At 35.8% G+C, this 14333-nt stretch overlaps 1 protein-coding gene across 5 annotated transcripts in view; it reads right to left on the bottom strand.

Annotated features, from left to right (window-relative positions):
* Nucleotides 1-14333, bottom strand: part of DACH1 (dachshund family transcription factor 1) — a 356356-nt gene that overhangs the window by 27347 nt on the left and 314676 nt on the right. For 3 of the 5 annotated variants that reach the window (XM_066176271.1, XM_066176268.1, XM_066176266.1), the window contains 3 exons: nucleotides 13824-13971; nucleotides 9441-9584; nucleotides 8908-8976 (listed from right to left, as the gene is read on the bottom strand). In XM_066176271.1, the coding sequence (XP_066032368.1) occupies nucleotides 8908-8976; nucleotides 9441-9584; nucleotides 13824-13971 (361 nt within the window). Of the gene's footprint in view, nucleotides 1-4907; nucleotides 4975-8907; nucleotides 8977-9440; nucleotides 9585-13823; nucleotides 13972-14333 lie in introns of all 5 variants that reach the window. The other 2 variants (XM_066176270.1, XM_066176269.1) reach the window with 1 other exon arrangement.

Raw genomic sequence — 14333 nt, forward strand, 5'->3', positions numbered from 1 at the left:
AGACTGAAACCAGTTGTCTTACTGATCTTTAGAAATCTTAAAAATGGAAAACTTAAAGAAGAAACCTGAGAATCAGACAGGTAAGAAGAAAAATGCAAAATCTATCTGTCAGATCGCTCACATTTTCACAAGATGTTATTTCACATTGGCAGACCTTCAAAGTGCTTCTTGACTCCTAAGCTGAATAAATTTCTATTGACAAATTCAATAGAAATTATTAGGCTTTTTGTTTGGTTGCCTTTTTTTTTTTTTGGGGGGGGGGGTATTTTTGGGGGTTTTTTTGTGGTTTGTTTGTTTGTTTGTTTGTTTGTTTGTTTATTCTGGCCTAATGGAATAACAGGCTAAGTGGCCTAAAAATCACAGAAATGTCCAACTCCAAACAAGTCAGTCCACTGTTTAGTCATTGCTGCTTCACAGAACCTTTTTATACTTCTATAGGTCTAGAATCGTCAGCTGTTTGTTTCCATAAACAGCCTAGCTAAGTAGCAGATGTTTCCTTGGGCAGTTATTCAACATATCTAGAAAAAAAAAATCCCTTTGCCTTCCAGGCTTCTGGCAGCTTTGTTTCCAGCTCCTGACTTCTTTTCCCTGCTGAAATGTTCAACCTTTATAGCAGGCCTGCACAACAGGTGGGCCGTGGGTCTCTTGCAGTTTGAAAAACCATTTGTTTGGCCTTTCAGCTGCTGAGAAGCATCATGTACTGTTTGATTTGCCCAGCTGCCAAGAGGCAGCAACAAGATGTCCAGCAGAAAATGCATATCTCCTGGCTTGTCACTGATCCCTCAGAATGCATGTACCTCCTAGTCAGCCACCTGGTCAACCAGCAGCCACATGGTTCCAGATCATACACGCGCACATTGCCTTGCGGGTCAAGGAAGTGACATATTAAGAAATATTTGGGATATTCAGAAGTAGTACTTGGCAGGGGAGGAGATGAAACAGAGGTGGAAGGAAAATGAGAAAGCAACAATAGAGGGGAAGCTGAAACTGCGCTGAAATGGGTCAATGGAGAAGAAGGAATGTCACACGGGAAAATGAAAATGTATTTTCATTCTGCAAATGACCTGACACATTCATTTGAGAGTTCTGGCTCTATACTAAACCCAAGCACCTTTCTGCTAGAAGTCCCATGCAACAATAAATGAGTAACAACAAATCCATAGTACTTACTAAGTGGTGATATAACCAGAATAACTGATGAGTAAGTGTCAATTGAATAAAAATGCAGAATTTACAAGTTGATATACAATAGAGAGACATTTAGCACTTCCAAGAGTTTTCATGAGGAAAAAAGGCAAGAAAAATCTTGGTAAAATGTATAAAGAGTCAGGTGCTTTCCTTAGGTTTAATCAATTAATACTTTAGAGAACATATGGCGATTGTTTTACATGGCATTACACAGATGGATGACCTCTTCTTTAGGCAGCTATGGATGCAAATGGAATTGCTTTTGATAAAGGGGGACGTGGAAAGGAACAGATAGAAATGCAGAGATAGGAGATAGAAGCTCAAAGAGAAAGATGCAATTATTGAAAGGACTCTACAGATAAAAGACATTTACTTAGCACTGGTCATCATAGTCAATATCATGCAGAAAATAAATGAAGAAAAGACTAAAGAGAAGATATCTTTGTTAAATGTGCTGCAAAGAACACTGATGCCCCTAGAAAAGAAATAAATGTTCTGTCATTTGAAGATGTTGAAAACTATTTTTAAAAATCATTAGTTAATTTGAGAGTAGCTCTGCACTGGAAAATGTATCCTATCTATGATTAGCAACCAACAGTATTCTTCTCTAAGTCTACAAACAACTTATAAAAATACTCAAGATTTACAGGAATTAGGACAAGAAATCTGATGCAAACAGAATTGGAAATAAGGACAGAAAATGTGACTGGGGGAGTGACTGAGACTGGCTAAATACATGCATAGAAACATAGAAACCAGGGCACTGGAAGACACTGTGAAATAAAGTACTAAAAATGATTGGGTGACAGTGAATAAGACCGAAATTGGGAGACTAAATTATTTGCTTTAACAGACAAGAACAAAATCCAGTGCTTGAGAACAGAAGGAAAGAGGGGAGACAGAACACAGCTAGGGCAAGAAAGTCAAGTAAAGTCATAAAAGGTTTCTTAGAGGAAGAAATCTGAAGTTTCTTAGAGGGAAAAATCATGGTGAATGGCTGGACATGTGGCATACAGATAGAATGTTATGAGTCAGTATCTGGAGACATCTGGATCTAGATTAACAAGGATATTAGGCAAAAGAAGTCAAAACTTTAGGGGCTGGAATTATGACTTGATATAAAAAGAAACGTGTTGAAAGGAGTGAAGAAAAAAGGGTCAAGAAAGAAATTAGAAAACTTGAAAGTTGTTATTAAGATTGATTGAAAACCCAGAAACGAGGGAGAACCAAGAAAAAAAAAAAAAAAGCTTGATGGAAACACTATTAGACGTGATACAGGTTGCAAGAAAATAGAAAGGAAGATTCTGTGCCCAAGAGCATGAAATGCATCCCAAGACCATCTATCTCAGCAAGTATATGTAAAACTACCATAGCAAAATGGCCATTCCTTAGGCCACACTGCTCATTTTATGGTATTACAGTTTATCCATTGCTTGGTTAGCTTTATCACTGCCAATCTTACGATTCAATTCCATATGGATTTCAGATGTTGTCTCACAGTGAAACTTCTGAGTTTGTGGTTTACTTGTTAAGAAGACAACCCTAGGAAATTGCTACCTAGGACATTAGTGAAGCAAAGCCCTCAGCTGTTAGGAAATGATAAAGATTTAATATATGAAAGAAATTTAGATAATCATTTACAACTATTTGATAAAGCATGATGTCTAATTATGGAAAAATTATATATAAACCAAGTATTTAACATATGAAAAAACAGATAATCATTTATAACTATTCTGTAAAGCATGATGTCTAATTATGGAAAAATTATATATAAAGCAAGTATTATATAAAGCATTAGAAGACACACTGACCACTGAAGATTAAGAAAATATTGGATAGATATCCCTTTATTCACTTATATTTTTGTCCCCTGCACTGAATGAGACAAGGTACTGTGAAAAATACAGTATCTAATCATATAATTAAAGATTGTATCATGACACATACACAAAGACAGTTGAACAAAGGTGCGGAAGACAACCTTAATTCTATCACTTCCTAATTTTGGAATGCTTGACTTCACAGCCTTGATAATGGCCTTTTCCAATAAACTTTTTGATCTCATAAAAAATATCATCACATATTTCCACACACTTTTGTCCAAGATTTATATATCAGAAATGGAACTGTGTGCAGTAGCTTCATAGAACCACCAGAAGTTCCTTTTCATTGTGGAAGTCCTTCAGATACCCATCTTTCAAACACAAATATGACAAGAAAGAATCAAGGACTATCAGTTGCTGAGATTATTATGTGGATTTTGCTTGTTGAAAAATAGATTAAACAAGTTTCAAACCAATGCAGAAACAATTTAGGTTAGGTTTCAGGATAAATGACTAAAGCTGTACATAAGCAATTTTTATTAATGTGGAGGGCAACTGTAGGGCATCTTCCCCCTAATATTTGGGCAGCAAAATGCACACTTGTAATGGGCAAATTTAAATCATAATTTCTTTCTTGCTCTTGTTCAGTAGCCTTCAAAGGCTTTACAAGGAACTTCATACAGGACCATGCAAGTCAGTGTGCTGAGTTGCTGTTATTTTCTTTCTCTGTTTCTGGATCTGTTCAACATCTCTGTTTCCTGCCTTGTCCTTTCTAGGAGGGGAAAAAGACAGATGGCCCTGGAAGGTTTTGTGTCCATGGTAGCTGAGTGGGTCTTTTTCTTACAGCAGGAAGGTATAATCTGAAACCACTTAGTATTACACTTAACTGAATTAATATGAGCCTAGAGAAGCGGTGGAGAACTAAAGAAAGGGAAGATGTCAGTGGGAAAGGGCTTAGAAAGGGTCAGTTCATTTTGCTAAGGGACAGGGAGAGTAGATAACAGACACATCTAGAGAAAGGCTGATAATGTGCTAGAAGAAAAAAATAGTATTTGCAGTAGAATAAGGAACTGAGGTGTGAAAATTTGACCAATGGACAAGGAGGATAAATTTTTTGCCAGAGGAGAACGCATAGCTGAGGAAAAAACTGATTGAGAGTGAGCAGGATGGAAGAACTTTGAGAACACAGAAAATGCAAAGGGCCTCTTGCAACAAAAATAGACATTTGGGGTAAAACTACAGATAGACAGGAGAATTCAGGGAACTGAGCAGGGTAAGAAGACTTAGGATAAAATGATGGAGATGATTTCATGAGCAGGTGGAATGATGGCATGCAGAAGTTGGAAATTATTTGGAAGAAAGCAGAAAAGGTACAAGTTGAGGCAATTGCTAGTAAATTTGAAATAAATGGAAAAGACAAAAAAAAGGCAGCATGAAAGGGGAAAATTTGATTCATCTTCCTCTTCTTACCAGGATAGCTTTGGGACAAAAGCACAAAACCATTTATGAGCAATTTGGGAAAAGGAACACATGACAGGAACATGGCAAGGCAAGAATGGTCAATGGTGAAGATGGTGCAGTATTAGAACACTTTTAGAGGATTTTAGATAATGTGTAAAGCAAATGCTGTTGATTGAAATGAAATAGAATGAAAATGAAGGTACAGGACTTGGGAGGGAAACTACTGGGAGATAAAAAATTGGGAATATGGGGTATATAGAGGAAAAAAACCATAATAATATAGGCAGGCATATACATGGTAAGTAACCAGATGAGAAGAAAAAAAATCAATGGAAATAAGAAAGTAAAAGCGGCAATAAATGTCATTGTTCTAGTGCTTAGTAAGAGGTCTGTTAACAAAACAGTATATAAAAGTCAAACTTTGTATGGTACCTTTTTGTGTGGGATGAGGGGGTCTTGGGAAACCGGATTGGGAGCTAGGCATAGGCATCTAGTGAACCTACAATATGCATGGAGAAGAGGATAATCTGCTTTATTATTATTTAAAACAGAAGCAAAGAAAACATTTAAAACCAGTGTCTTCACCAGTTCCTAAAGCTTAGTATCTCTTTCTATTACTCAAAAAATACTTAAGTACATCTGGGACCCAAATTTGAATTATTTATTTTGATTATTTGTTAACATTTTATGGATATTGCAGCAAACTGTTATCTACTCAGTATTTAAAGAACTCAAACACAACCCTAAAACACCCTGCATTGCTTCTTTTTATAGTCTTGTATTAAAATTCCTTTTTATTGTTGCTCCCATTTTACAAAAGACTTTACATGCACTAAAAGTGAATCTAAATGAGTGCTACATGACTAAAAAATAGAACAGAGCATACCCCCTTATTGACAAATGCAATTATCTTCTACACTTAAATTAGTTCTATTCCTTACTCTTCAAAGTGATATTTAAAAATAGCAACATTAGCTATAACTTCAAGTTGACAAGTATCCATTTATTTATAATAAATAGTGAACAAAATCTTTAGTTTTAATTATGATTTTCTTGCATAATATTTTCTTAAATGCTGAAATTACACTTTGTATTTCAATTATACCACTTCCCTACAGAGCACTGCAGCTTTCCTACCTTTGTTTGCTTAGTTATAGAGCTACATAGCATGCTCAACACAGTAAATTGAAAAATGAAAAATAAAAAGACTATTACCCCAGGCATGCTTAGATACTGAGATACAGGTATATTTTTGAGAGGAATAGGAATGTATTTCCCTAGTAAGTATTTTTTCCCCAGAACCTAAAAGATGCAAGAGGTAGTATTATATTTTTTAATTATGGAATATACTGTATATAGAATAATGGAATATAAGAAATATTTTTATATTATATCTTTTCTATAGTGCATACCAAAGTGTACAAAATATCATTTACAAAGAAAATGTAAGGACATAATTTGAAACTATAATTGTGACAATATGGTCTTTGTTGCCCCAAACAAAATCCAAGAAAGTACTGGAAAATATTTCAACCACAGGAAAGCTTTTGTAGAGTTTTGCAGGTAAAGGGCCCTGTCTGTACTGAGCATGCTTTATTCCAGCGCTGCAGGAATGAAGTGGCTCTTTCCCTGCAATTCTTTCTCCTCACTCTTGCCTACAATTGTCATGCTAAATGCTGAATCTAGAACAGAATGCTCTCAGCGCTTCCCTCCCTGGTATCCAGGCAGGTACACAAAAAGAAAGAGAAATGTACTGGAAACAGTAGGGATGTGAGCCTGACCAGGGAGACAGGGAAAGCAGACACTACAGATGGAGGTGTCGTTTGCAACAAGGAAGGCTGGTAACAGGGAATGTCAATGCAGCTCTTGAAACGACTGGGTAAGGGGAGGAAGGGTCAGACAGAGCCAGGGGGCTGGGGGTCACTGAGACAGAAAGAGCTTGTCATTAAGGAAAAAATCAGGGTGGAATGAAACTAAGTTCAGAATTGAATGATGGAAGAATGTGAAGTTGGGAAAAATGTGAAGTTGGGAAAAAAGAAGACCAATGCAATGTAGAGCAAGGAAAAGAGTCAGATTAGCAATTGACAAAAGGTGGGATTCAAGGGTGGAGGAAGGCAGAAGAAGGAACTGGGACAGATACAAAGGGATACATAGCAAGGGGGACATGGAGAAAAGGGAGTTTATGGTGAAAGGAAATCCTCCTTCCAGTATTGGAAATGAACACAAAGAGTCCTGACATTTGGCATGACTTGCCTGCTATTAACTGTTTCTTGAACTATTTTTGAAGCCTGTCACCCTATAATGACTGATTTACATTGAAAAATATGTTCCTACAGTTATATTTGCTTTGTAGAGTTATATATTGCAGTAGATCTAAAAGTTCTGAACTGCTGTATGATGACTGAGCTGAATACATTAAGCTGTAAGACATGAAAACTGTATTTATTGCTTCTTTCCTTTTTTCTTAAAAACCCTTTGCTTTAGTTGTATGTTGAGAGTGCAAAGTAGATACAGGAAATGTCAGAATTAAGGTTGCCTTTGCAATATGATTCAATATCACAATCAGCAAATATCATGGTCCAGTCTTGAATTAAATAATCATCTGTGGATTTCAGTTTTGCTTTTTTAATGTGCATCACCTTGGACAGATGAATCAAGGAAAAGTCATTACTGAGAATGTCTCCTGTAAATCCTTCATTTCACTTATTGCAAAAATAGAAATATATGAAATGAGTAGAGGATAGCTGGGAAAGAATGCATCGTCACTGTTCAAAAGCTGAAGTGCTATTCCTATATTTTTGGGAAAAATCCTTTAGAATACATGCTTTCAAATTTATGGTGCTCATAATATAAATATCCAGCTTGGGATTTCAGCCTAGGAACAAGACTGAGTTCAACAGGAATAGTGATTTGATTGCATCTCAATGCTTCTACCAAAAATGCAAGTTATCCTGAAAAATTAGGTCCTCGGCATTTGACAGTTAAGCCATATGTCAATTTAATCTGTATTTGACTCTATTTCCCAGCTATCAAACTGGAATATTCCAAATTTCACTGCCTTGCAAGAATGCTCTGAAGATGGAGGAATTAATGTTAGCAATAAGCGCCAAGTGCTGCAGCAACCAGCACAGCAGCATGGCCTCCCAAGAAATTAGAAGTCTGTTTTAGCATCCAAAGAAGTAACCAAAATATCTGGATTATAACAAAATGCAATAATGGCTGAATTCTTACCAAAAGAATTCCATCAAATGGTGCTTTGAATGACATATATGTTTTACGGGAAGGAAGGCAGGATTCTGGGGTAACAGACCTCATAACTTCTCAGGCAACATTTAATCTGGCATTTTCCAACTTCTGTGTTATTGACTTTGCAGACATAACTTGCTTTAAAGGCTTTTGTTTATATATGCGTGTTTGTCTTTCATAAGAACTTATCGCATTTGTGGTATTTGTTTATATGTTCAATCCATTAAAAGCTTCTTGACTTTTTTATTCTGTTGTTACAGCCTCCTTGTGGCACACCAGTAACAACTCCTAGGAAGTTAGGAAATGTGATTAAGTAACAGAGAAGATGTCAAAAGATACTGTTAGGATGATTGACTTCGAAATGCAAAATAAAGGTAATTGAGTGTGATTACTGGAGCTAATCCTTTTAGGCTTGTCTCTGAAAAATGCACCTTCATTTACCATTGAAAACAATTGCTATTTTTATTGCTTAGTATTCATGCAGGTAGATTTAGCCTGTTGGTAAGAATAGATATAATAAATACTATCTTCAAAATTTGCTCTTTACTAATATCTTGATGTTTGCAGTGTATACGTACATTTAGATTCACGGTGGAAGTAATATAGGTCTCTTTAGTATTTCATGTATAAATTTACTCGGCAGATTTGTTTTATTAAAATGTAAATAATGGGATGTGGTAAATGAAAAATCCAAGATAGGAATAAACAGCTTATTTATTGTTAATGCTCAGAGTAGCTTACTGAAACACACCTTTCAGTAACTGCCACTGACTATTAGCTGTGAAATTCTCATCATGCTTTGAATGTTACCCATTAGGTTTAGCCATTTGTACAGTTAAAAGGCTCAAGATGTTTCAAATATACCTTTAAAAATATTATTAACTCAAATCAAAGTACACATAGTCACAAAAACTGCATCAGCATGTCTGAGATTCAACCCAATACTGCTTCAAATTAATTATTCTTCTTTAATTGCTCTGTATAAACAGAAATGACCTATTAATTTAAAGAAAATCTATCAGCACAGAATGTATTCTCTCTTATAAACAAGCAAGATGAACTTGACCTTGTTTGAACTTGTTTTGATGTGGCCCAGATGGTAGGCTACATGCTTGAATAGCAGTCTAAAGCTGAGGAAAAACTCATATAGCAAGATCTAGATTTATAGCCTTTTGCAAATTCCTACCTTGTATTGTCCTTTCAGCATCTGTTCTGCCCCCGCTGCGGTCAGCTTCTATCTCTGGGGTCAGAGAGTCTAGAAACATAGAAAGGTAAGACTGACACATATTTCATTTGATTCTTATAGCCCTTTTTACAACCTGTTACTCCAATGCTGAATTACAATACAATCAACCTTTGTCAGTGTTTTTAATGTTGAACAATGACTGGAGACCAGGACAATTTTTTGTTAGACTGGGAAGATTAATGAGCAATAGATTTTTCAAGCATAAAGGGAGGGAGAAAAAAAGGAAGAAAAAAATTGACTTCTCAAGCTAATAATATAAAATTGTCCTAGTCTGAACATTCTCTTCAGTGAGTTTATTTGCACATACTACATAAAGTAACAAAGCAATAGAGAGGTATCACTTGAATGAAAGAAAGGAAAGAGATTTTCTTTTTTTTCCCTTTCCATCATTTTATAAATTTTCAGTATAACAAGATTCTTTTGGCACTTAAATTGAAAGTTAATGACTCAGAGGCAAAAAATTGGCTTCTTACCATTTAGGACCCTGAGACTATCTGTTGAAGCTGCCTGTTTCAGTGTTTGCTCTGCTTGCTCTCGTCGTTTAGTCTCAAACTCAAGTGCTTCCTGCAATTTCCTCTTTGCCTTCTTTTCCTTCTTTAGCCTTTTCTGAATTATTGCTGTGGAAATAAAATAACATTGGTGTACCTCAGTTTGGATCAGAAATTTGGCTGCATGATGACCTATTAAGGGTCCTGAGAAACACTGTAACTGCAGTGTTCATATAAACTGATTAATTACACAATAACCATTTAGACTACTTGAAATTTGTTGGAATCACCCTGGAATATTCTAAAAGCAACTGCTCTATATATAAAACTGTATGTAGTAACAATGATATTCTTTTTTTTAAATAAACAGCTGAGAATCTGAGAATTTTCAAATCAGAAAACCTTGGAAAACAGCAATGGAATGTACTTTTTGAATCATCTGACACAGATAAGCCCCTGTCTCTGGAAGTGAAGGGGTTTTCAGAATTAATTTCACCATTTCTGTTTCCCATAGTACAGTCAATAGACACATGGTGATGGAGTCCTTGCCTCCCTGCAGCTTCTCTCACATAAGAGGGGGATCCATCTGCCTGGGTCCTGGGCAGCCCCCACCCTGCTCAGGTCCTTTTTTTCTTGGGGAAAGGCCCTGAGACTTCTAAATCCTCTCCAAGCTCTGCTTCTTGCAAGCAATCTGACCTCATGGTGCCTGGTCTCTTCCCCCTGTTTATTTCTTTTGCACATTTGCCTTTTGTCTTTCTCTTTACTCTTTCTTGCTTTCTCTTGGTGCCTGTCCCATCAGCCATCTAACCTTGAAGAACTCACAGCAAATCCTTTATGGTGCTGGATCCTCCAGTCAAGTAAATATTAATATGCTTTGTCAAATGTGAGGGAAAATATTAGTAAAGAAATGAGTATTTTGAAATTAAATATAGAAAGTCCTTATTTAGAAAAAATGTTCTCCTTGAATCTCTTCAGCTTAAACTCTGTAGGAAAAGGATGGCAAATACAGTACGGGACTTCATCACAGTTTTCTTTTTTAGGTTACCAGTGACTTACAACCATGAAGGTAAGACTTGCAGGATGCCTAACTAAAGGAACATATTACAAGTTATGCTCCTGATTGAAAAGGGTAATGCCAACCAATTTTTCTACTCCATTAAAACCAAAGTGAGCCTCTGAAGCAATCATGTAAAGTTGTAGAGCATAGCATTATCTCCCCCACCACACCCCAACCATTCTTAAATAGCACATTTAGGGGTTTCATTGACGTGCATGAAAAAAGCTTTTAGTCCTAAGATCTTCCTGGATAATCTTTTCCAGGAGATTCTGTTACTGTGACACTAACTAAAAAATTATCTACTAAGCTACTCACAAAAGAATTCTTTATACATACCAAAAGAATTATCTTTACCAAACCCAGATGCTAGGAACTGTTAGGTTTGCATGTCAAGATCTATCTAGCCCTGTACCTCACTGTAAAGTAACCTCTGTTATATGCCTAAGAATGAATGCTGGAAAATACAAAAATGTACTTCCATGAGTTCACACTCCCCAGGGACAGTAGACTGTGATGGTGGTATCTTTCACAAAATGCAAATAATGAAACTTTTAAAGGGAGCTGTCATTGTTATTACTCTTTAATTTATATGCTAAGAAGAACCACCTTTTAGATGATCTTGTGTATTTTGTGCTGCTATACAGAACCATTCAGGCACAAAATTAACATAAATACATATCCTGTAGTCAGAATACCTACATAATTTACATCCAAGACTTTGGAATTTTGGTTCCTTCTCATTTTGTACACCAACTACTTTGCAGGCTAATTAACTCATATTATCAAAGAACATCTAACATCTATACAAAGGCTAAACTAAATACATTTTGAATCATTGCATGGTTTTAATGTTTTCATTATAAGTACTTTGAAAGTGATTGCAATAAATGAGAAGGAAACATATGTTGCTTTCTGAATTAAAATGCCATCATGGCTGACACATTGTAGATGTGACTACAGCAGTCAGAGCCAGAATTAGCAAACCCTTACTGTGTAGCTGCTCACAGAAGAGATATTATCCTACTTTCACCAGTTGATGAGACACATCCTACAGCCTTAGGAATCGCTAATTGGAAAATTTAAAAAGGAGGAAGGAAACAGTACAGTAAATAAGCAGCTCTGTAGAACATACAGTAGCAGCCGTGAATCCAATCCCCTATAAAAAAAGGCAAAAATACTCATCTATAGCCACTAAACAGAATTATATTTGATTTGTATTAACACGAGGAGCAAAAGATAGATAGATGTTGCCTAATGCTGAAGATCCCCTTCACATAAAGGGTTTAACCTGTATGTGACACAGTGGCTTGTGTTTCTATGCTGTAGCTTTTAAGTGTTTTTCAGTATTTTCATACAGTATCTCTTCACTTAGCAGGGAATCTGGTACATTTCTCCCTTCTTGCTCATGCTTCCATTAAGACGTGAAACTTTCTTTAAGACATGACACTTGCTATCTGAAAAACTAATCATAGGTAAAGGCTCCTATGCATTTTTCTGCCTTTAATTGAAAAATAAATTTTCACAATGATTACAACCTGGCCTTATTTTTTCTCTCTTACTTCGATCTGTTTATTTGAAAGAATAATCCATACTTTTCTTTCTTTTATACAGAAGTATCCACTAGCAGAAACAGTCATTCTCATTATATTTGGTTTGCTGCATACCACCATAAACTGTTCAAATCCATTGCTCTTTGGTCTGACTTGTTTTCCCAGTGCAAGATTGTCATTAGAGGGATGCATATACAAAACCAGGTAATGCATCTTGCTGAAAATAATATTGTCAATTATTTCAGTTACCTGCATAAAACAAGGGACTATCTAATGGTTTTTTCTGACATACAATTTTGAGTGAAATTCATTTTGCTTAATTTTATCTTTTCAAAACACGTGTCTAGCACAGCGTAGTCAACCATGTGACCTCTGGAGTTAAAGGGAAGAGAAAGAAGTCTTCACAGTACTATTAACTCCACCTACCTATCTGAGAACAGGCTATACAAGTTTCTTTTTTGTCCAGAAAGTGAATTTCTATTGATTAAAATGAGATGCTTAATTTGTAAATGGCAAAACTAAAGTAAGGTCAGAGGGGTACCCTCCCAAACCCTTTTTGTTTTGCATGTGATTGTACAATTCTAAAAAGGAACATATATTTGAGAGAAAGATGCAGAGACTAACCAAATTACTTTACTCTTTTTCCAAATTACTTTAAAAGTGTAACTAATACAATTGTATTGAGCAGAATGGACCAGTTTTGGACAAGGGGATGATTCATTGCACAGGTGTGGTAATTGTTAACAGCAATTTCAAAATACAATCTCAGAAGTTAAAAAAAGGGTAATTAATGATGTGATAGTCCTACCCTTTGATGGGTCAAGGCATGAAGCAGGATTACATTGTGTACTTACTGCTAGCATGTTAGTTTAAGGCATAATGACATTGGTCTTGAATCCAATTTTTCTTGGAATTCTCTGTTTAGGTGGTTACCAGAAAATTAAACAGGACAAGAGGAGACTTGTAACTATAGCCCTCCAAAAATACATGTGTGACTTGTCATAGTCTGAGTTAAACAGCAAGGGAGTCACAGAGGTTAACTATCCTTGCAAAGTAATCAGGCACTATGAAAGGGTGAGACTTACAGAGACAGAGAAATGAACACATAAAGAAAGATAGAAACATGCTCGTAATGCAAGTAGTTAATGCAAATCGCTCCAAACTGCCTCACCTTCACTAACAATGTAATTATTTAAAAATCGCTAACATGTACAGGTTTTACAGTGGGCTCATGTTAATGCTACAAATGCTACTAATGCTTCTGCTTCATCAAGAGGAACCTTCACTGTTACTTCTACAAACATGTATTTTATATACTATGCATTATAAAGAGCTCATATATTACCATTATCTTTATATTTATTACATACAGTTTGCCTAAATATGCACTGTAAAAACAGAGTAGAGTTCCTAAAAACTTGCAGATTCTTAAATATGATACAAATGGTCTGTATTAAGTATCTATCCCTTTCCTAATGATAACAACCTGCAAAGGTCTATTACAGCACATAGGGTATTTATGATTGCTTATGTATTACTGATGTAACACTATTCAAGAAAAAATGTTGAAACAAAGGAGTCAAAGTCTCCTGAAGACCCTATACGAAATTAGGCAGGTTATAAAACATCCTTCACTGCAGCCAGCTGAGACATAACATGATTTAAGGGAGATAAAATTTCGATAAAACACAAGTGTTTGATAGAAAAATGTTTCCTAAGGAAATAAATTGCAAGGTGTCTATGTCTGCTTAATCAAGATACCTCTGTTCTTCTGCTCCACAGCCAACTGTTTTTCAAGTGTTTCCCTCAGTTCTCGTTCCCTGAAGAGTTCCATCTTCAGCTCTGTTTTCTCCAGTTGGACCTGTTTCTCTTGAGCTCTGGCATTGTCTATAGCAACTTTTAGTAGACCCTGTTCAGAGATAAAGTTGGATATTTTGAGAATGTTATAACAGTTGACATAATAACTAAATATGGTAATTTTTCCTTGATAGTGCTGTGATATTTTAGAAATAAAATAATTCTGTCATAGGATCAAAGTTACCTATTATCAACAGCATTTTTTAACTAGAATTAACTCTTTAACAGGTGGAAAAAATCTGTAAAAAGCTGGGAGTCAAGTTTTCTTAGAAAATGCAAGCTCACCTCTGACTGTGCATATAACTCATGTGAAAAATATACAGGAACAGGTTTACTCTTCTTAAGAAAAACTGACAATCTTACAGTCACATTGTACACAGAAATCAATCTCTAGTCCAACTCCAGCCAATGGAA

Source organism: Chamaea fasciata, unplaced genomic scaffold (assembly GCF_029207755.1).
Source record: "Chamaea fasciata isolate MVZ Bird 193981 ecotype frontalis unplaced genomic scaffold, bChaFas1.0.hap1 SCAF_2, whole genome shotgun sequence".
Taxonomy (NCBI): domain Eukaryota; kingdom Metazoa; phylum Chordata; class Aves; order Passeriformes; family Sylviidae; genus Chamaea; species Chamaea fasciata.